Source organism: Buteo buteo, chromosome 11, assembly GCF_964188355.1.
Source record: "Buteo buteo chromosome 11, bButBut1.hap1.1, whole genome shotgun sequence".
NCBI classification, from domain to species: domain Eukaryota; kingdom Metazoa; phylum Chordata; class Aves; order Accipitriformes; family Accipitridae; genus Buteo; species Buteo buteo.
Window position 1 is genome coordinate 11,712,039 of NC_134181.1, and position 23,826 is coordinate 11,735,864.

At 40.0% G+C, this 23,826-nt stretch overlaps 1 protein-coding gene across 4 annotated transcripts in view; it reads left to right on the forward strand.

Annotated features, from left to right (window-relative positions):
• Window positions 1-23,826, forward strand: part of PEPD (peptidase D) — a 143,468-nt gene that overhangs the window by 79,643 nt on the left and 39,999 nt on the right. For all 4 annotated transcript variants that reach the window (XM_075040062.1, XM_075040060.1, XM_075040061.1 and 1 more), the window contains 2 exons: window positions 1,839-1,907; window positions 9,340-9,417. In XM_075040062.1, the coding sequence (XP_074896163.1) occupies window positions 1,839-1,907; window positions 9,340-9,417 (147 nt within the window). The remainder of the gene's footprint in view (window positions 1-1,838; window positions 1,908-9,339; window positions 9,418-23,826) is intronic.

The window sequence follows — 23,826 nt, forward strand, 5'->3', positions numbered from 1 at the left end:
AAGTGTCTAGGGAAGAGCAGATCCATAACTTGGTTTCCATATGAAATGTCCATTTGGTGGAAAAATGTTTGCATCAGAGCAAATGACAGTTTAGGTGATAAATTTTTATTAGGTCAATTTAGTGATATCTCTGCTGTGCTCTCACCATGTCAGAGTTTCTCCTTAGTTTCTCTGTCATTTGACCTGTCGCTACTGTTTTTTGGGGCAATACAAAATTACTACTTCTACCTTGTAAAACCACAGCATTCTGAACAGAAAAGGGATCTGGTAAACTGGGTCTCCCTACTAAGCCTCTAAATGTAGGCTTTTTTTTTTCCTTGTGTGATTAATTTGTATGTTTTGTTTTGCCTCTCTTTAAATACTGTCATTTTGCGTAATTTTAAAATATGGTTTGGATTTACAAACATGTAATGTCTTTAATATCCTTCAAAGAATTTGAATTGTGTTCTGTGGATTGCTGCTGCAGAAGGACAAAATCACAACATCTCTATTCTTTGAATAGCACCATTATCACTCTGTGTTAATGAAATGATTTCAGTATTACAACAAATGAGTTTTTGAAATTCATTCTGTATTAAAGGGAATTGGATTGTAATTAGAGCATATTTCAAAAAGAATAAAAGGATCCATGATATGTGCTTAGCTTTTAAAGCACCTAATCCTATATTAATTGTGCTTTGGGCACATCTGCGCTCATGTGAAGGGGACTTTGACAGTGAAGATGAAAATGTTTTAATGCTTTTAAGGCCAAACAGCTCCTCCAGCAGGACAGCAGTGTGAGAGGAGTACTGTTGGAGAGCATGGGGCTGCTCTTCCTTCCCTTCCCTGTCCTTCATGTGCCAAAAGCAAACAATATTGTGTTGTAATGTTCTTTATAGGTTGTTGAGGACTCAGCTTAATGTTATCACGTTATCATCTTGCTGTTGGGATTGAGTCTGTGTTAATTTTTTTCCATGTTTGGGCAGTGGAAGATTATAGAGGTATTTAGGTACCATGATCTGAAATTGAATAGTCTTGTGTTTTCTCTGTGTCTGTTGTGCTACAGACAAGAAAACATGAGACCATCCATTCCAGCGTGGACTGTGACGCTAGCAGAAGGTGCCTGGCTTGACATAATGGAAAAGCTCTGCTGGCTTGTCTGGAGACGAGGGTGTACAGCACAGTCGGATGCAATTCAGGCTTCACACATACATAGGGATATTTAGTTCAGCTTTCAGCAGAGGGTATCAGTGGAGTGGTAAAAATGAGAGAGCTTCTGCTGAAATTATTTTGAAGAAGAGCTTTGCCCTGTCTGGCAAGCTCCTTCCCTGTGAAGTGTTGGTTGGACTTCAGTTTTGCTGAATCTACACACCATAGACTGAAGGCAGCAGGGTTGAAAAACAGGATCGTGGATGCGACTGTGTGCCTGAAAAGCAGCAAGAAGTGGTTTTGTCAACTCTGCTTTGGAGAGTTTGGCCAGCTTCAGCATTTAACTGTTACCATCCTGTTCGTTCTGTGGTCAGATGAACTACCTTTTTCCAACAATAATTTGCCTTTCTGTGTTGAGTTGTTAAGGAAAGCAGTTTGCCTTTTGAAGTTACCGAGCTGCACTCGAGCCCCTCTTCTCTGCTGCAGAGTTGCTTAATGGGCATTGTGGAAATTGCGTGACACTCTGCAGGACTGCTGAGCTGTGGATGTGGGTGGATTTGAGTGCTCAGCTGAGCAGAAATGGGCAGAGAGCCTCATCAGGGAGCTGGGGATTTGCACCAACACAGCTGTACTCAAGCAAGACTTGCTTTTCTCCCTGTCTTATGGTGGTTTTGAATATATTATTAATTACTGCCTGCCTTTCTTTGCAGCCTGTTCCAGCACTACTGCTATGCTCGAGGTGGCATGCGCCACACTTCCTACACTTGCATCTGTGGCAGGTAAGTCTATGGTTTATACTGAACTGCTGCAGCCTTTATGGTCTGTTTCCCACTGGATATTTGTAAAATTGTTCCTTTTAGTCACATGATGTGTTTGCGAGTGCCACCAGAGTTTTGAACTGTTTCCTCTGGAGAAGCCAAAGAAAGGTGCCTAGCGCTGTTCTTAAAGAAATAACTCCATTACAGTTTCTGCTGTAATCACTCAAGAGATTCCCCAATGACTGCTGCTACTGCCAGGATCATGTTTATGCTCACATCTGTGCTGCAATTGGCTTTTTTATTAAATAGCGTTATGGAGCAGGCCTTTAGAGTTATTCTCTGTTGCTCAAAAATACTCTCTTTGAAATACACCTTAAGTATTTCATATCATTGTCAAAATTCTTTGCCTCAAAGGTTAGGATGTGATTAAACTAATCTTCTTGGAATTTGGAAATTTTTTGCTCTGTTTTTCTTGCTGAACAGCTAGTGTTGAAGGTATTGTATTTGGGAAAGTATTATAAAAGTTCTCCCTGCAGTTGTAGAAATGTACATTTTTAATTTGCAGAATTTCAAGAGAATAGTGTAGGATACGTGTTGAAGGACAGCTGTGTGCTTTGTGGAGAGATTAATCTTATTTAGTCAGTGGAATTAATCTGATCAGAGATATATGACAGTTAGATGAGGCATATATGTTGGTATGTATGTTCTACTTGTAGATCATCTGCTACTCACAAACATTTGCCCTACACTGAAATCACATACACTTAGTAAAAATAATTTTTACGTTAATGACAATAATGTTATATTGCTTTGGAGATAGTAAGGACAGTTAGCATCTTCGCTTCTTTCTGCTGTTTACTCAATTGCTTATTTGTAAATGCAATTTTCCAATTTATATGCAAAATTGCAGTAGGAGCATGAGCAGTTTTATGGCAAATTGTGCATTTAAATTGTCTGAAAAGTTTCCTGCTTTAAGTACCATCATATAACTTGAGAATTAGCATCCCATTGAAATGAGACTCCATCTCTATGGTATTGTCACAGGCTGTGATGGTAAAATGAAGTTGTCTCTGTGTATGGTTTTTCACAGCCATCCAGACTTCACGTTCACTTACAGTAAATCAGAACCCGTGCTGCAGGATCTGGTTTGGGTGCTAGAGAACATCAATGGCTTCGCTGAACCTTTAGAAACGTCTACCGTATGCTTGTGCGGTGGGTCCTTGTGACCCCATGGGGACAAACTAAACTCTCCGCAGGACTGAAAAACCCAGGACTTGTGTTACATGGCTCAGGGAACCCAGGAGGAAGAAAACCTCAGTAGTTCAGAAGTGGGTGATGACAGGAGCTTCCTGGGTGTCCCATCCCACCATACTGGAGGGGCTTAGCAGGGCATGGGAGCAGTGTTTGAGCTGCCTCTGAATTGCTGGAGGATTTCATACATGGAGAAGGGCTGCCCTTGAAATGCAAGATCCTAATGATAATCATGACTCGCTGTTGTAGTTGGGAGCTGGCATTGTATCCTACCACTATAGAAGTGCAGACAAACTTGATTTAAAAAAAAAAATAATTATATAAGATAGAATACAAAGGCCTTTGTCCATAAATTGCTATATTCTGACTATAAGTGGTGAAGTAAGAATGAATAATATTAACAGTTTTAAGCTAGGTCCTAATAAAATGAATGTAAGTAGATCTATCTGATGAATTCAATTAACATAATAATGGCAAAAATAATAGGCATTTTTTATTACCATGAAAGTGTCATGCATTGTAAATATTACACTTAATTACATTTATGATTAAAAATAGCTTTTGCAATTAGGATTTTGAATAGTTGTGGTTTATTCTATTCATGCTGATTTTTGTTGTTTTCCTGACACTTAAAACTGTGATATTTTGACAGGATCTTTCCTTTTTAGATTACAGGCCTGATAATTTCCATAGAAGACAATCATGCTTTTAAATAAAAAAACAAGCTTTTTATTCAGATTTTAGAAAAGATGCTCACTAAGCTGGAAATCAAGAGTAATCAATACGTATTTAAGTACAGAAATAAATGACTGGCCACACATTGAGTGCATGCATTTGTTGCTGTCCCTGTCCAGTGTTACACTCTTCGAGAGATGTTAAATGAATATTTGGTGTGACCAAATATGCTTTATGTATTCACTTGCAGGTATTCACTGTCCAATCAGTTGAGAGTAATAACACACATGTACTAGTATTACAGGTCATCACATAGTCAGGTTAGTTCTGTAGCTGGCGATGCTTTCAAACACTGTCAACTTGTAAGTGGCTTGAAGCGCAAACAGACATCACGTAAGTGCAATTAAATGAGAATGGTAGTATTTGATAAACGGATATATTTAGTACTAATCTACAAAGTGTTGACTTCCAAGTAGTGTTCAAATGCTAATGAATTATTCATTGCAGTGTCTTAGTGTACCAAGCAACTATTTTTACAAAAGGGAAAACAAAGGTTAAGTTACACGCGCAGTGCGTCCTGGTGACCCTACAATGGATGGCATCAACAGGTAACCAGGTGCAGAGTTTCCACCTGGAGCTAGGTGAGGTGGAGGCATCTATATCTCTGCAACCACCGCAGAAGCCGTGGTCAGCTACTACCTGATACTGCAGCATCTTAGACTTAAGTTCAGATCTTCTTGACAGATGTCTCCAGGCAGATAACAGCTCTCAGCAGATGATACCAGTAATTAAGAGTAACATAGTGCAGTAAAATGCCTTCCTCTATCTGAGGATCACCATAAGTAAAGCTTTTTGGGTAAGATTAGAATACTTATTGAATCTGTTTTTCTTTCTTTCTTTTCAGTACAACTTTCTATGATTTCATCTCTTAGATGAAAAAGTGGAGAGAAGGCTGATAGTGCTTCCTTCTGGAATGATGTTATTATTTAAATCATGATGGAAATAGTTTGCTGTTTTAGTTAATGGTCTGTTGGGTTTTCTTTAGATGTTCTTAATGTAGAGCTAATAGCTGCACTTTTTGTAATGCTTAATGCTCAGCTTAGTCCTGTTCTTAAAATACTGCTGACATTCCTCCTCTTTCTCCTTCTTCTAATTATTTGTTTTCAGGGTGTTTTCTGATTTAAAATGTATTTTGGGGACTTTTTGTCCTTTCCTAGTAATCTGAATCTCTTCCTACTGTTTGCATTCTCAGTGGTGTTAATTTGCAGCTTTTCCGCTGCTTCACGCAATTCTTTTTGTAACAAACACTTCTTTGGCACCAGTTAGAGGCAAATTATTAAAGTAATAAAAATAGATACACAGAAATCTCTTGGAGAATTTTTCAGGTTTGTTGCCTGAAGGCGGACACTGGCATCCCCACTTGTGGTGGTTTTCAGAGGTGCTGACCTCCAGGAAGGCAGCAGAGCTGCCAGTGATCCGTGCCTCCCCACAGAGCTTCATTTTAAACCCTGACTTTGGTGATCTAATGCCAGACCTTTCAACTGTTGTTCCTTGGGAAGAAAAGGAATAGTTTCTACAGGAAGGCTCATTTGCTTTGCTGGTGGCTGGGGGTTTTGTTTAAATTGTTTTGAAGCCACCTTGAAAGTCTAACTGAATCATTATGAACAATTTCTGGCTAGCTGTAGCATTTACCTTGTTGGGTACAATATCACTTCTGTAGCACTGCTCCCAAAGCATCTTTCCTGCCTTCATCTCGAGATGGTGGTAAAGACACTTTCTGTGAGGATTGGACTTGCACCTCTTGGCAGCAATGGGCTGGAGGTGCGTCCACATCGGTGTTCTAATTTGGTCAGTAGTGCGTTTTTGAAGCAAGATCTCCCACTTGTCTCCAGCTGTGGAGCTTTGCTGAGAGCCAGGGACCAGTCCTAGAGTGCACATGCTGGATTTCTTTTGGGTGAAAAACAGCTGGGGGAGCTTTCAGGAGCAGGTCTGCTGTGCCTCGGTTGCTAATGGGTGTTCAGCCCAGGGGACCTGTCCAGAGCCAGTCCCAGGTGAGCAGACCTCACCCCAATCACTTCAAACAGACAAAAAACCTGAAATGCATATGGTGTGCATATCTGGTCTTCAGCACCAACTGTGCTCTCTGTGGTACGATCCCATTTATGCGACAGAGCCAAGATGTGCGTGACAGATAAGGAGTCTCAAATGCCAAGAAAGATTGTGTGCTGCTTAACGCTTCACTAATGGTGCTGAAGAACAGATTTTTCATGCATCTTCCGTAACAGTTGGTGCCGAGCCTTACAGAAATATTTTGTAAACTAAAACCTTTAAAATGTGCAAAAGAAATCCCCCTCTTTGTATTTGCAGTGTCTATTGTTCAAAGCATATATATGACTTGTTTATGCAGCTGGTATGGTATATGACACTGAGGTGCTAGCATGTGATAAGTAAACAAGCTATCTGCAAATACATTAGCATGGAGTCATGCCCTTAAGCTTCATGATAATTTTTTAGAAGTTGATCATAAATATATGCATGTGCTATTTGCTTCTGCTTTATCCCCATTTTTAGAGGGAGATAAGGAATAGTATCTGCAGCTAAAATCCTGATAAACTGCTGTGGAGCATGTGTGTGCGTGAGTGTGTGTGTGTGTGTATGCCAGGTGTTGGGGGTTTTTTATTGTTTTTGTGTTTTTCCTTAAACACCAAGCATGTGGGTTCACAAACAGTGTCATGCATAGCACCAAGGTCATTCCGGTTGTTTCCAAGTGCTGCAGCCCCAGAATCATAGCCTCTCCACCTGGGAAACAGTTCTTCAGGCAGGTAATGATTGCTGCCTCCTCTCATCAGGCTGATAGTCCAATGCAGAGGTAGGAGCTGTCTGCGCTGCTGTCACCTGCATGTGAAAGAAGATGGCTGAGGCTGGAAACATGGTTCCTGCCTGTTGTGGTGGGGTTAAACAACCCCAGGCAGCAACTAAGCACCACGCAGCCTCTCACTCACTCCCCTCCACCCGCTGGGATGGGGGAGAGAATTGAAAAAAAGTAAAACTTGTGGGTTGAGATAATGACAGTTTAATAGGACAGAAAGGAAGAAAATCATAACGATCATAATAATAATATGAAAATTAAAACAATAGTAATAAAAGAATTGGAATATACAAACCAAGTGATGCACAATGCAATTGCTCACCACTCACCGACCAATGCCCAGTTAGTTCCCGAGCACTGATCCGCTCCCTGGCTGCCCTCTCCCCCAGCCAACTCCCCCCAGTTTATATACTGGGCATGGCGTCACATGGTATGGAATACCCCTTTGGCCAGTTTGGGTCAGCTGCCCTGGCTGTGTCCCCTCGTGACTTCTTGTGCCTCTCCAGCCTTCTTGCTGCCTGGGCATGAGAAGCTGAAAAAATCTTTGACTTAGTCTGAATATTACTTAGCAACAACTGAAAACATCAGTGTGTTATCAACATTCTTCTCATAGTAAATCCAAACCACAACACTACTAGAAAGAAAATTATCTCTATCTGAGCCGAAACCAGGACACTGCTGTATGTGTCGGCTGGCACAGAAGGCCCTTCTGTTTTGATCGCAGTCTACTGCTCTATTATAGATCTTTTTTTTCAGACAGGACAAAGTTTGAAAGCGTCCTGGCATGGAAAACTGGAATTGTGGCCAGAAAGAACTATTCTACCAGTGCCCAGTAGACAGGACACCTCAGAAGGAAGCTCACGTCTGTCTCCATCTTGCGTGCAAGCTTTATGGGGCCATTTTTCATTATCTGCACAACAGCATAGGTTCCCAACTCAGGTGTCTAGGAAGTAAAAAGCAGCCAGCTAGCAGCCGGTTGTAAAACTGTGCTTAAGCCATTGGACCAGCATCACAAAACAAATTTGTTGCAGCCTTAATTCTGTGGGGTTTTCAAACTCTTGATTTAACAACTTTAATTTTTCCCTTTGGAGTGTGTCTAATTTTAAGAAATACACTTTGTATCAGAAAATCATTCCTATGATTCTGAAACATTGTCCTTCACTGCCTTATTACATAGTGATTCCTATATGCTAAAAAATACTTAATAATAAAAACCTACTGCTTTCAAAATATTAATATGATCCAGCCCTTTAGATTGAGAGCCTTCAGAAACTGAAGGCGACATCTACTTTCTCCTCCATCATCATTCCTTATGGAGTTGCTATATCTGAATGACCAATGATCTGTTAAATACCTAACTGATCACAAGTACTTAATGTATCTTGAAGGTAATCTTTTTTTGGATACAGTCCACGTTTACTGTTTTTGTAATTGCACATACCAGAAGTCTAATACGAGAATTATGTCAGATGGCACATTTATTCCACATACAACAAAAGTTTAATTGAAAATGAGCCTCAGATTCCTTTCACCTAAGATATGAAGCTGTTTCACCATCACAACTTGAAATAATCAAATTTGAGCAGAATGACCAATGCAGTTTTGATGGAAGGTGAGATACAGACTGGCAAGTCAGCTGGAGGGGTCAGTGAGATGCTGCAGTAACCCTGTCCCAACACGTGTATTTTTGGGTATGATATAATTCTAGCTTTTTGGAGAGAAAAAGAGAGAGAGTATCTATCTGAGGAGAATAGTAAAAGAAAAATAGGTAAAGCTCAAGATCTTTACCAGTCTGTTAACTGATGTTTGATAGACCTGGGGGAATATCAGTAGACAAGAGAGGATGCCAAGGACAAATATAGGTCACTGAATGGATCATGGAGCTTCAGAAGCACAGAACAAGGGTCCGTCCTTCTCTGGAGATGTTTTATTCCTGTGAATCAGCAGTTTAGTCTGAAAGGTTTCCAGGAATAAAAACCTTTGTAATGTGATTTTTAATAAGTGATAAGAATAGAGTGACAGTTCTCATGCCTGTTATTGCTGCTGACATTGTATGCTGCGAATGCTCCCCGAGCGGCATGCAGTGTGTCCGCTCCAGCAGACATCACGCGTAGCCGTGCCAGAGGTGAACTGGAACTGTTCACTTGGACAGCTGAATTTTTCCAGTCCCAGTAGTCGCTAGAGTGTTTCAAACATGTCAGATGTGACTCCAGTGGAAGTTTGGTTTTTATGCCTCAGAATCTTTAACCTCACATAGGGAAACATACCACTTAGTAATTTTAAAAAAATCCAGAAGGAAATAAACGGGTATAGGTTGAAAGATTACTCTTGCATAATTGCTTCCTTAACACTGTCATGGATGTGGGAAGTATTTATATGAACTGTGCTAAGTTCCTTCTGCAGTAAGATCGTATCTTGTAGTCAGGGTAGCAAAATGCCCATTCTGTACCCATTTCTGCTGAGCGAGCTGCAGGGTATGCTATTATAGGCCATGCCAAGGCAGGTCCTATGGCATTTCTCCCAGACTGCAAAATTTCGGTTTAATATTGAAATAAATGGATGTTTACAGTGCACATGTTTACAATGTTCCTTCTCATGTTATGGGTGTTAACCTTTCTTCTTCCATTAATTGTGCTGAATTTTCTTTTCACCTATCAGTGGGGAGAACTCATCTGTTTTACACTACGGCCATGCTGGAGCCCCAAATGATAGGACTATTGAAGATGGAGACTTGTGGTAAGTAAAGGATTAGAGTTCGTTTGATCTTTTTGTTACACGACTACTGTTTCCAGTAGATGGTGAAGGATATATATAGGACCTTTTTACTTAACAGTCTCTGAGGTCCGTTTAGTTGATGGCTGAAGTCCTTCCTGAGCCCCAAGAGCACATACCAAGACTTTTTGCAAACTCACATTTCCTGCTGTATTGGCAAAATCTTAAAAAAATAGTTTGGGTTTTATTAGCCTCAGATATCTGAATGTCAGAAAAGCATAACCTACCAAGTACATCGATTATTTACGCATTTCAAAACTACTGTTCTGCAACCCCACTTTGTAACCATCTCCACAAAGAGAGCAAGGTTTAATCTAGTTTGAAATATCCTCTTGCTGAAATGGTCCAGTTGCATCTTTGTCTTGATGAGATGAAGTTTGTCAGGTGTAGATTGGCTTTAGCAAATAAGTGCTCTGTGTTCAAGCACCCGCCTGCGCTTCAGTCCCTGCCCTTGCCCCTTGCACTGGTTGATACTCAGGTAGCAGCCAAACTTTGCTCCACGTGATTTTCGTAGTATTTTTCTTAAGTGGGAGTAAAGAAATGATAAGAAAATGTAATTTCATTTGTATAAAGACAATTTAAAAAGACACTCATTTTCCACAGTTAAAAATAGTGTTTTAGAAAAAATCTTGAGCTAGCCTACTTTAGCAGCATACAAATTATGACAAGGCACTACCTGGGTCGTTTTACTGTATGCTTTTACAAATTTCTAAAGTGGGTATAGGTGCGCGTGTATGTGCATACAGAACAGGTTATTAAAATGACAGTATGCTGATTTGTATGTATATGTTAGAGTTTGTGTATTTGGCTCTCAATTAAGCTTTTTAATAGCTACTGGGAGCCCTCTGTTGGATAATCTGAGGAAGCCCTGAACATAGGAAAAAGGGCTTTACTTTTGGTGAAAAAGAGATAGAAGTGTTTTAAGGGTTATTTCTGCTTCTGCCAGTATTTTGGTATAAATCTAATTTAACAATTCCTATACTTGTATGTAATAGAATCAGAAGATGGGGTACTTGGTATGATTTTTATTAAATTATTCAGTAGAATTTCATGTCTTTTTCTTAACATTATTTAGTGGATATGACTAACATTCAAGAGTTTTGCAGAAATGTGCTGCTGAGGTTTTTTTATGTACAAAGCAGTGCAGTGCAGTAAGTGTTAGTAAATAAGTCAACAAAGCACCTGAATGTTAGGAAAAAATACATTTGGAAGACTAGTGTTTTGCTTCTTTGAAACACTGAAGTGCATGCTTTGTTTGCTTTTTTAAGAATATGAGTTACAAGGATTTGGTAGTAGCAACAGGAGATCATAGGCAAAAATACTTGTACTATTGCATTTTTAATTTTTTTTATTTTTGAGACTGTTATTCTCACTCCTTTAAAAACTGTGGCAGGTTTAGAACAGCCTGGTTTTGTGATGTTCCTTTTTGAAAATTAATCTACATCAAGTGGGTTTATTGCTTCTATAAGAAACTGGTATGGAATTAGATCACTGATACTGCATCGTAGTCCACATTTTTACACGTACAGTTTCTGTGCCAAAAGATGCAAGGCAAGGACTGTAAAGAAAATTTCTGACGGTTCTTGTTAATACGGACTGTATTGCTAAGCAGGGCTGTCGTTTTCAGTCTATTAAATATTACAAACTAAATAGCTAACTAACACAAAGTATTATGATTGACATAGAAATAAATATTTTTAGGGAAGTTTAGGGGATAGATATGTGCACTTAACTGATATGATATTAAAAGTAAATATTGCAATAACAGCAAGTCAGTGTTTTATATAAATAATTCATGTATTGTAACATCTATGTGGTGAACATTTAAATAGTATGATCAATATGGTCTAAACCAAACACTTTTCCTAAGCAAGTGTCTATTATCTCCATGGTCAAAAAAGTCATGCAGATAAATGGGTAGGCTGACCACCCTGGTGAATCACAACTCTAGGTACTCTACCCTTTCACTTGGTATTACCTTTGCATAAAATCTTCTACTCAGAATGTTGCAAATCAGGGCCTGCAGTGATGACCTACAGCCAGGCTAACATACAAATACTGATTTTCTTCTGTCATCTTAAACCTGTGACAGCCTGGATAGAAACTGCACCCAAGACTGAGGTTTTAGTGCATTATCCCAAGGTATTGCATTACTCATTGTGTGCCAAGATGCCTGCTGTTTCTGTAGGGAGGCGGTAATTACGTTTTGTAATAAGGAAAGTGGAGGCATAAGCAAAAGTGCTTGTTGTAGTTTGCAGTCTCCTGCCCTGTACACGGGAGGCCTCCATCAAGGCCAGAGCCAGAAAGTAACCAAACCAAATTTTCCGGGCGTTTTTGAGCCACCCTCCCAGCCCCCGCAATTCAGTTTGGATAACCAAAGTCTTTCAAAGTTTGGTGGGGAGTAGAATGAAACTTAAAGTTGCAAATCAAGAATAAAAAAAAAAACCAAACCAAAACCCAAGTAAATTCAAGGAGCAGAGATCCAACTTCCCGCTATGCAAGAATCAAGACCAAATGAGCACCTGGGGCTCCAGTACATCCAATGGCGTCCCCTGCATTACTCATTCTTCCTGGGCAAGTGTCTCATGATCTCTCCTTTTGCAGCTATTTTGCTTTTGTTTGCACTCGGGAAAAAGATCGGCTCGGTGGTTACAGAACCCTCGTGGGAGACGGAAACCTTTGGTTTCAGCTCTCCTCAAATTGATCTCTGACTTCGGCTGGAAGTTATGACCTGACCTTGGGAAATAGCATCCGTGAAAAGTTCAGTCAAAGCCAGTGTGTTTCTGCAAAAAGCATTGGTCTCAACAGATCAGCATCTGCCTTCTGAAAAATGAAAGCATCTGCTTTCTTAAAAATGAAGGAAGCAAATCCTCTTGGGTCCTCCCTTCTGTCTTCTACCCCTGCCCTACCAGTGCAGTAGCATGGAGCCACACCATGGCTACCGGGGAAGGAGAACACTGGCCATCAAACTAGATAGGGTGCAGCAGAGGAAGCCTGGGGCAAGGCAAGCGTCTCTTCTCACCTTTGTAGTTCGGTAGTTTGTTGTAGGAACCATCGGAGGTGCTGAACCTGAGGTGCGTACTTTACATTTTGGTTTTGAGAAGGTTTTCAGGAAAATGATAGTTTATTGCATTCAATTTGCAGCTTAGTGGTTTGTGCAGCCTGCCTTTGTGGATTCTTGGCATAGCTGCACGTCGGGAGTTGATTGTTTTACTGCAATTGATCAGCAGGGCTCCTGCAACGTTTGACAAATAGAAAATGCTTCTATGATCTTAAAATAAAGATTGATTCTTCATGATGAGGCTCACACTTAAATAATAGAAATGTGAGAAAAAAAGCCTGACCCCTGATGTCACTGAAACAGATACAGCTATAACCTGAGATGGTTTTCTGCAGATGTCACAAGTTGCAGGTCTCAGTCTTTTTATGGCATGTGACAAACGTGTCTCAGCAAAAATTCAGCGCTTAGTAAGCAACTTTTGTTGGCAGGTTCGCTGACCTTCAAGCACTTGATGACATTTTGGGGCGTTAGTTGGTCCATTCTGCCTTCACAAAATGCTGAAAAGAATTGTCTATTCTGCTGAAGCACTCTAGGTTTTTAACATTTTGAAATATCCTCCTAAGTCACATTGTTAACAAAGGTCTGCCGGATGTGTGGTGCAGTCTCCTTTCCCCACGCGTGGGCAGGTCCCCACTCAGAGCACCCTCGCCAGCAGAGCCCCGAGGCTGTGCTGTGCCTGCTCCGCGCACCCCGAGGAAGACGGATGCTTTGGTACATCCACCTGCGGGTCTGCAGCTTGGTGCAGCACGGGAAATTAGTAGGGGATACCAGTCCACTCTGGAGTGAGGGCCAGAGTGTAATTTTATTAAGAGTTTATTATTGGGTGAAAGCATAAATAAGGGGAGTACAACATCAACTGCTTGTGAAGTGCAGCAGACCTCAGAGAGAGAGAGACCATTAACCTTCTATTCACAGTGGGACTATCTGTTATTTATAAAATAGACCTAACTTTAGAAGTTTAAATGGAAGCAGGTTGGATTGTCAGATGATGTCTTTCATTTTATTTGACTGTTTCTTTTAACAGTCTCAGATTTAAGCTTACTGATTTCAGTGAAAGTGTTGGGAAGAGTACAGTATCCTTGGTGAAGCAGAACATTTCCTGCTGCAAAAGCTTACTGCTGTTTCCATGACCTGCTGGTGATAGCACTGAAACAAGTTTTACCTGCAAATAGTTTTATTGCATTCAGGTACGAGATTTTAAGCACTAGGGAAGTTTTGTTAGTGTCACAAAATCAAACACATCCTGTCATAAAAGTACAATCTTAGCACAATGCATCTATGTTAAATGTTTAAATATGTCTTGGCTATATTAACAGGTATTGTTATTTGCTTAGTCAAAAAATAGAGTTGGGGGTATGGAAAGCAGTCTAGTGTTGCAAAAAGACTTTATCAGAATAATTTAAGTCTGAGGAATATTTTTGTTTCTATTTCTTTCCTTGATATCCTAATGCAAATTTAAGGCATCAGAATAATACTGACACCAGGGGGCACTGAAATAAGCGCTCTCTGGAAGGAGATGATGATTGTCCCATGTTTTGATACAGGTTATACTTGTCAGACCAAAGGCACAGCAGCCTTCCAGGAGCACTGCCTTTATGAGTATAATGTGCATTCCACTCAAGCTGTGTTAAACTTGGGTTTGTTTCCTTCTATTTGGCACTTGTATGTACTTTTAAATAAATTTTTTATTATTATAACTTCTGGTGCTGTGAAAAGATCCTGTTTAACTTCTAGTGCTCCTCCTCTTGTCGTTTCAGAAGCTTTGCTCATCATAGGGAGTTTTTCTTGACTGCAAGTACAGATGGTTGGGAAAGGTTGTTCTGGATGAAAAAGAGAAGGAAGATGCTAAGTGTTCAGGGCTTTTGATTTTTTAATTACTCAAAATAGATGAAGGACAGTTTTCAGACTTCCTGGAGTTGTTGGTCACTCCAAGGTGTGTGAAGAATATTGCAAAAGAAAGTTGCTTATTGCAAGAACTGGTCAGATACAGTTGTTAATGTTTGTTCATGAAGGCTAAGCCTTCTATTAGGTAAAATAGAAGTTACTTTGCTAATTTTACTTCTTTGATCTAAAAGCATAATACATGGTTTTCTACAATCAAAAGATTTGTCATTTTCTGTATAAGCTATGTGCATTTATCTTTAATATATACACACAATATGCATATGCAGTATACATACTGCATTGAAACTATACCAGCATATTTATCTTAATGTTATACAGCATTATTTGTAGAAAATGCACTGTTTTGCAGGGATGAGTAAGTGTATAATATAAAAGGACTTTTTATGAGTACGGAGTAGCTATCATTTATTTCAGGAAAATATTGAGAAGACTTTCAATAAGTCAAGTAGAAGACTTAGGTGAGCTTGAAAAAAGTATACTACAAAAGATGATAGAAGCTTGCTGTGACTCTTTTCCAAACTCTTTTTTGGAATTTACACCGTGTTTTATCAAGTTTTGCGATACTAATGCCAACCTATAAACCAAAATTCATTTGTCCAGGTGGGGGCAATGTTGCATTAAAAAGCAGGAGCTGACCAATCTTTTTGCATCAGATAATAGAAGTCCTCCCTTTTCCAAGTACTCTAAGTACTTCATTGTCTGCTATTAAAACAATTTATCCTACGGAACAAAATATTGTATTTATTACTTCTTGAAAGCACTGCTTTTAAGATCCCAGGATATTAATGTGTCAGATGTAAATGCTCAAGTATTTTATGTGGGTGAGACTAGTATTTTCATTTGGCCTCATGCATTTTTTATGCATTTTGAAGTTTGGTGCTGTAATAATATGCAAAAATTATGGTTAGCTTTAACCTTTCAGTCTGCAGTTTTGAAACAACTTGTTGTTAGTTATGGTTTTGTTTCTAATAATAATACGAACTACATTGCTACTACTTACTGGTTGATTGCAAAATCAACTGGCTATCCATTTCTGAAATAATTCCTTTGGCTTGATTCCTCTGGTTTGATTAATATTTACTATTTTCATGAAGTGTAGCTATTTTTCCTTTTGTTGTACCTATAGACTATATTAATTTTATGCTAATCTAGAAAAAAATTGATTAAAAATATAAAAATATAGTTGCTAGAATGAACAATAATTTTGCTCTAATTGAATATGTGTTCTGTTATTACTGGTTAATTCAGGCTATGAGGTTGCCTAGTGTCAGAAATGTGTAAGCCTTTTAACCAAAGCAGAGGTCGCTAAGTATTAATAGCGTGTTTGCTGTAACAAATTTTAGCTTTCCTATAAGTGCTGTGTTATGGTCTGCCTCTTAATTTTATGCTCTCTATAGTGTATGTGAAATGTCTTTTTAATTGTCACCTGTAAATGAGTTTTATCTGTCATAGTTTTAGCTTAGCATTCCCAGCGTAGTCTGAAAAAACCTGAGAGCGTGCAGTTGCTTTGGCTGCTGTTGGACTGATTTGACTAGGGTGTTTGTCTGTTTAAAGAAAACAAGCAGGGTAAAACCTAGTATTTTTTTTAATAGCTGTTGATTTAATATAGGTCATTTATAAATGCCATTAGTGTAATCCACTTTTTATGGTGGTCTTTGTTAATACAGATACACAAAAAGTATGATAGAAATAGTCTTGATGGATGTTGCTTATCTTGGATGGATTTCAGTAGCAAAATCTTTCTCCTTGCTCTTGGTGTGGGGAACTCAGTTGTATAGGTCAAAATACAATTTTAGAGGGAGTCTGCCTGGCTTTTAAACCACTGTATGGCTCAGAGGGAAGGTACAGTTAGTCTCCAAAGCACCCTTTGTGTATCCCCCCGAACCACATGTAATTCCCAGTCCCTGTGTTCGGGGCAGCATGGGCTCTTCTCTTGTGTCTGTTCAGAGAACCACTTGTTACCCCATGGTGGAGGCAAAGTCTTGTGGAGCCAGGGCCTCAGGAGGAGTCCTTCTAGTGTAATACTGTTCCACATCTAGGCTGAGTCGATCTAGGTCTTTAAGGCATGAATATTTCTGATTTCAGTTGTACATTGTGGTACTGTACTTTCGACCTGAGGTGCTGCCATGAAGAGTAGGTATTTCTTCTGAATAGGGAACAAATGTTCTTATTGGCAAAATAGCATGCTTGGCTAGGGAATGTGCAGCCTCCTTTTCTGAAATACTAGTTGCTGCCTTCATTACTCTGCACTTGGCTTGAACATTTGGACCTGTCCATGGAAAGGCTAGCAACTGTCTGGTCTGGTTTTTTGTATTCAGTTGTCATCTTCTGTGGAGTACTCTGAAATTCCTGTCTGGTGGATTCCATTTGAGAACGGGTAATTTGGAAGTTGCTTGAACAACCCCAAGAACAAATATAGAATGTCTAAAAAAAACTAAATTAACCTGTACCATTGGACACTGGCACAGTTTTCATCATGGAAAAAAATGGAAGGGTTAGCCTTTTACTTACATGGACGCGTGTGCGTGTGAATGCGCACATACACACCTAAGAAAACTTGACAGTATTTACAGTAAAAATCAATAAGTAAGGTCTGACGCTTCACCTACTCTTGTGATCTCTGGTGGTTGTCCAGGCTGGGGAACACAGCTCAGAGCGTCCTAAAACAGCTGCTGAAAGCTAAGGCTCTTAAGCCCAAATGTTAGCACCTAAGAATGGTGGCCGGTGTTAGAAGTATCAAACTTCTACAATAAACTTTCAGTAGGTACCTTCCACTTCCCAGTAGACATCTAGAAACGGACTGGCTCAGTTAACTGCAAAATTTTAGTAACTTTAAAATGTAGCTGTGTTGTTGTTATCCTGTGCTGGCATCTCACATTCTGGTGAGAAGCTAATGAGGTTTGCTGTCCTCAGTTTGATTGGGAAGTACTCAGCTGCCAATACAGGTTTCTCCTTGCACGCTCCCTTCTCTTCCCTGCAGCTCTGACATCCTTGCTCCATGTTTGAGCAAGTCAGCCGGAGCCGTGAATGCCCCAGCTACCGCCTTTCCAATGGGGAAGCTTCTAATGGATGGAAACTGGCCAAAATTTGGGGTTTGCTGCCATCTCTGCTAGGTTGACTTTTCAGCAAAGAATTGTCTCTGCTAAAGAGAGTACTCTTGCTTATTAAATATGCCAATTAAAAATGGATAATAATTGGGATAATAAAGCCAGAAAAAAATTGCCCATTCAGCAAAAAGACAAGTCAAACAGGTAACCCTTTTGTCAGAACTTCACCTGAGACTTTTCCTGATCTCTGGCATTTTGCCTGTGTGGGTCTAGCAGAGGTGTTAAGCAGCCAGTACTGACACTTTACCTTCTGCATCTTGTGAAGCCTCTGTTGCTGCTGCCTCCTTCTCCTAACCCAGCAATGCTAGCTTGGTGTTCCCAATTCTTTATTTATATGCCACAATTCTGTATTACAGACATCCCTCTGCTTAGTAGAAACACTGGGAGATGGCACTCGGGCGAATTTAGCTGTGAACAAGCCAATCAAAAGTTTTTTGGCTCGTTGCTCTGGCAAACAACATTTTTAATAAGGCATTAATGCGAACTGCATGGGGGTGGAAGAGGGGTTATATTTGATCATGGAAAATGGTTTATTTAGTGCAGAAGTTTAAGGCTGTTGTCTTAGGTTTCTCCAAGTGATAAATACTGTAAGCAAGGGACTCCTCCTTAACCTGTGTGTGAAATTAGCACATAAAATCATACTAGAATACGTGGGTGTTTACTGAACCAACTCTTATGTGCAGCTTATTTGGTGAATTCAGTGAGACTGAGATTTCATATCCTGTGAGATAAATGGATCTGAAGTTGTTCTGTTTGGATCAAATCATTGTGAGAGAGGACACTCTCACACACTGTTGCTGGTTGAGGAAACCATTTTTTCTGGGCAGTGGGGATGGAGCAGCAGAGCAGAGGCACACCTTCCCTGTGATGGTGGGGCAGAACGGGGCACACCCGCCTACTGCTGCTCATCTCTGCATCACGCTGCTGCCCTGCTTCTGGGAGTCTGTGTCTCTGTGTCTCTTGCAGTGGGAGAAAACCCTGGGCAGTGCAGGGCACGAGCACCTGGAGAAGGCTTTTTGGTTTGGCTCTCTTTTGTTTTATCCAACCGCCTCAAACTTTTGTATATTTTTTGCTACAGCCACTGAAGTCTGTAGCTGGCCTTGTAGAGGTACAGGTATGCAATCCTCTCTCCTTCAAAATTCAATGTAGATAGATTGGGGTTTTTTTCACCCTCTTCCTATTTGAGCAAAGCTTAGTGGCATATCTTGTCATCTTCTGTGAGAAAAGGTTGAGACAAGCCTCCCATTATCTATAATGGTCTGGGAAAGCCTTAAGTGAGACAGTGCTGCAAGAGGAGCAAAGATGGGAAAGTCGTGGAGAAGGTAGACAAGATGAAAAGACATGGTTGAGGACAAATAAAAAATATGGGGCCACGTGGTTATGTAAATCGCAGCTAGATGAATGGTCACATAGCCATTTCATGTCTCTTGTACTTGCATTACCTGTGTGGGCTACAGGATCTTCTTTTGAACAGGAGGCTTAAACAAAAACTTGGTATTTTCTTGTGAGTACCCAGAACCCCATTTCCTACAGAAAAAATATTTTCTAGCATTTTTCTAAGGTTACTCTTGACTCCAGGGGTGCTGACAACAAAAAGCTGGCCTTAAATCAGCGAGCCAAGCCTGGCTTCAAGACAGAGCCAGTACAAGCTCTCTCTGTACCATGTCAGATGGAAGTTGGTCACAGCAGGGCACCTCTTAGGAAAAAAAACCTTCATGAGCATAGTAGGACTTTACACTGTGCTGTTCCAGTTTTTTTTGGGGGTGTGTGATGTTATCTTGCTTGGTGTTGCTTTTTTAATTGATAACTCTTGGCTAGTCAAGATGCAAGTGGATGAAAAAGTGTGTTTCACTTAACTCTCCATTTTCTTACTTGTGATATCATTTACTATAATTCATTCTTGTGGTCTGCTATTAAACCACCCTATTTCCAAATCACTCGGCATGTTTCCAAAGATGTAACTCATAGAAATGCTGATACCTAGTTCCCTTAAGCTTAAAATTGCCTTAGAAGTGTTTAACCAAACCAATGGTTGGATTTTTTTAGTGCGTGAATACTTAAAGATTTAATTGCTGCATGAAGTGTAAAGCATAGAGCGCTCTCTGTGAACTCAGAGCAGAGTACAGCAAGATCACACAGAATGAAATCTCCAGCTGGGCATGACTTGCTCTTATTGCAGTAAGAGGAGGAAAAGGTTGTGTGTACCTTTATTGCTGCTGTCCTAGGACTGGGCTCACACCAGTTCATCTGTGTGGCTGCTCATAGGTATGTTGGTTAATAATGGCTCAAAAGCCTAAAACTTCAGTAAACTTCGCTGAGTGTTAAGTGCATCAGTATTCATACCTGCTTACCTTTAACCTCTGAGGTACAAGGAGTGCATGGTAAGATACGGTGATAGCAGTTTTCTAATTGCTAGTCTTGCAGACCCACTCAGGGGAAGGGAAACAGAGAACAGAAGCTGGGGAGGACGTGGGTTGCAGGCAGGTGACACTCAGTACAACCCCATGCCGGGGTGCATTGCACCAGGAGGAGATCCACTGGGTTTCACTGCAGTCATCGCTCTGTGACCTTAACAACTGCAGAAGAATAATTTGTTTTTATAGCTATCATGAGGAGATACAGTTCTAAGTGTACAGACCAAGCAGATCTGTAGAGCAGGAAGGCAACAGCTTTACGTGTTAGCTCGTGGGAGTAGCTGTAGGCTTCCTGAGAAATGCCTGCGAGAGCTTGTCTTTGGGTTGGGTTAGTGGTTGGATCATAACGATTCATACACATGGCTCAGATATCCCAAATAAAGTATTGCTTCCCATTGTGATATTGGCCATAATTTGCTTCATTGCCTGGCAGTTTCAAATTATTTGACAATAAAAGTGTCAGCAAGCCTATAAAAGTAAAACACATGCTTAGAGGAAGATGATGCTTAATTTTTAAAAAAATGGTATACAGTGACTTTATGAAGAAAAGAACCACGGCTCTTTATAGTCCAGTTTTCAAATGTAAAGTGTTACACAAAGTGTTTTGTGGTGCTTCACAGTCAGAGGCCAAGAAAACTAAAATCGATATCAAAATGCATATTATTTCTCTGGGCTTGAAAGCCAAAAATGTAACTATAAATTTGCATTTTGTGGTGCAGATATTCTCTGAAAGTAACACAGCCACATCTTACTCGTCTGTATTGTTTCAGAGGGACGGGAGGGGAAAAGAGCTTTTGTGCATCGTGTCATGTAGCATTTCAGTTACCATACTGACTTACAAGCCTGTATTCACTTTAAAATCAACAGGACTTGAAATATTTTCTCCAACTCCCGTCCTGGGTCCCTGCATGGGGAGCAGAACCCCAGTTCAGTTGGAGGCGGAAGGGCCGCTGCCAACAGCGCTGGGGACCTGCCAGGGAAGAGCTGAGAAGCTCCTGTAAGGAGTGGCACGTCCAGCCAATCCTTTCTGCAAGGCTGTGACATGAGACACTTGTTTCTGCTTCTTTTCAACTTGATACTGTTTTATGTACAAAATGATTTTAAGTTGTGGTGTCAGACCTTTTCCCTGTGAAAGGAATGAAATGCTTAGTCATTTTTGAAGGTGACTTCTAAAACAGATGCAGAAGGCAACTTTTTTTTTTATGCTGTTGGCTAACTTATTAATGATATGTGAGCAAGTCATTCTGTCAGTAGAGCAACTGACAGGTTATCTGATTTTTCTCATACTTTGCATTGTTCAGTTTTAGTTAATGCAGTATTTTGCAATATGTTTGGGAGGAAGAATTATATATATATATACACAGAACTGAAGCCTCCCTTAGGAAAGCTATGCCCATGCTTCCAAGAAGAAGTTTGGATTGTTTTTGCTATGTGTCTTTTACTTGTGGTATAGCTTCTTATTCATGCTAGAAAACAAATTGAAACATTAACACGGGATTTTTAGAGAGTGCTCAGGTCTTCTGACTGTTAAACCTCCTTTATATACATCATGTACTTTTCACCCTAAAATGAAGCCAGGTAGGTGTTCATTGCTTTTGTTCCCAACAAAGTGATGCAAAGCAAGATGAGCATCTCTCTTGGAAGGTTTTGAAAGAGATTGAGCTATGCAATAAAAGACTCACCAGCATCAAGCTAAATCGGTGAGAACTTTGACATACAACCACGTGCTTCTCTCTGATCAGTGATGCTCCTCTGGCCACCTTCCTGTTCAAGACTGCTCAGAAACCTGACAGCCTCGGGCACATCATCTCTGCATTCATTGAGATCAGCAACTAACAGTTGCATCCCTGCTGAAAAAAAGAGTGGGGAAAGGGTTGTTCTGGAATTAAATTTTTCTTCATTCAACAGAAAACTGAATTCACAATTAAGTTTTGTAATGGACAACATACACAGTCTGCTAGATGTGTAGCCCTTAATTTATCTTATCTAGAAGGGAAAAATAATAAAGTTTGGAGATATTTTGTTATATTATTGCTTATGTTACTCTACATTAAACAGTTCTTAAAAGGTAAGCCATAGATCAAGATACCTGTAAGGCCTATTTTCATTTGTGCGTGTAATTTGTTTAGATTGCTGCTACATTGATAACAGTCCAAATAACATTAAGTAGTTGTTTCTGTACATGACCCTTGTAAGACTGCATTATCAGGCAGGTAATTTTGTACATGCAATTGAGAACGTACTAAAATACATTAATAATATCTCTTTTACTAGCAGTTTCCTAGTAGTTACCATCTAATTTCAGGGTAAAATAAATTTATTTTTTTGTAAGGAACCAGGATTTAAGGAACCTGCTTTTAGAAACTTTTTCCAGTTAGTCAACAGAAGATAGTAGCTCACATGCATTTTATTTGACTTAAATGTGCTTCACCACTTATTTTGCCTGGCAAGCAAAGATATGAAACTGGGATCTTCTCAGGCTCCCATTATTTCCTCAGGATAACTACAACATCTGGGCTATTTCCATGTCTTGGGCAACATTTTAACTAATGGATGTGTTCCCAACTGAAGTTAAAGGGAAGAGAATTCCCAATAAGAGCCAAAATATCTCCCAAACGTACAGTTTGGTTTGGATGCTTTTTCACTGAAGCATACAGGCTGGCTTGTGTGTTGTGCTCTGAGGTAGAATTTGAAAGATCATCTTCCCTCATGTCTCCTCTTGTCTGGAAGCCAAGAAACCTGAACAAATGGTGCTTCCTAGCTTGTGAGCCTTGTTTTGGTGTTCCATCAGCTTTGTGATTTCCCCCCCCCCCCATTACTTGGTGCTCCAGTAACTCAAAAAACTATTTAACAGCTACACAGTGATGAGTGGGTTTGAGAAAATGCTGATGATTGCAAGGTTAAAGACATAGCTAAAATTTTGCCTGTGGTAAGTCTGGAATAACTATTTTTCAGGTAAAATATAGAAAGCATAGCAACTTAGCAGACAAGGGCAAGGAGTTTGAAGTTGTTGGTCACAGCTTTACTGTCAGCATGCTGAATGGACACTTACAGTTGTAAATGCAGCAGAGTTAGGCCACAAAACTGCTGCAAATCCCACAAAGCACCATGAAACTTGATTTGTGATTTTGGAAGGGTTTGGTCTGGGATAGATTGAAAGATTTGTAATTAATCTGAAATCTGTATCTTGTTGGCAAACTAGAGTACATAACAGCTTCTTACATGATTCTTAGTTGCTGCAACTGGTTTTCTGTATCCTTAGATTTTCTGTCTGTATCATTATAGTTATTTTTAGAAGTGAGTCTAACCATAAAATCAAAACTTAGGCAGTGTTGATGGTGTTTCTGATTTTGAGGTTTGGCTAGGCTGGTTTACAGTTGCTATGTTGGTGTCAGATCGTGGTTTTTTTTACCCTGTGGGTCTGACATTTGCTGTCTATTGTGTATCTTTTTTCAATTAGCAGCTTTCCATTTTACCATACCGTATTTCATATTTAAGTGAATGTATATAGTGTTTGCATTAGCTCTGCGTGTACATGAATAACTTTGCAGTTCTCTCTGTAGCATTCTCCTACGGAGTTTGCTCCTGTAGCTTTAAGCCTTGTGCAGTTCTGCAGCTGTAAACCATCGAGTTTGTTCCTGAAGTTCCAGTCCTGCAAGTCTCTCTGCAGGTGAACCTTGCCCAGTTTGGGGAGGCTGGCGATGACTTCAGCAGGGCTTGCACTCAGTGCAAAGATTTGTTCATGGAGGAAATTGTGGGGTGGATTTTAAAATTTCTTGGAGTAAATCTACATGAGTATGTGTCTGTGTATGCAATGCAGCAAGAAGAGCCCCAACCCTGCTGAAATGTTATTTTGCTTTATCATGTTTGCCTTTGTTTACTTATT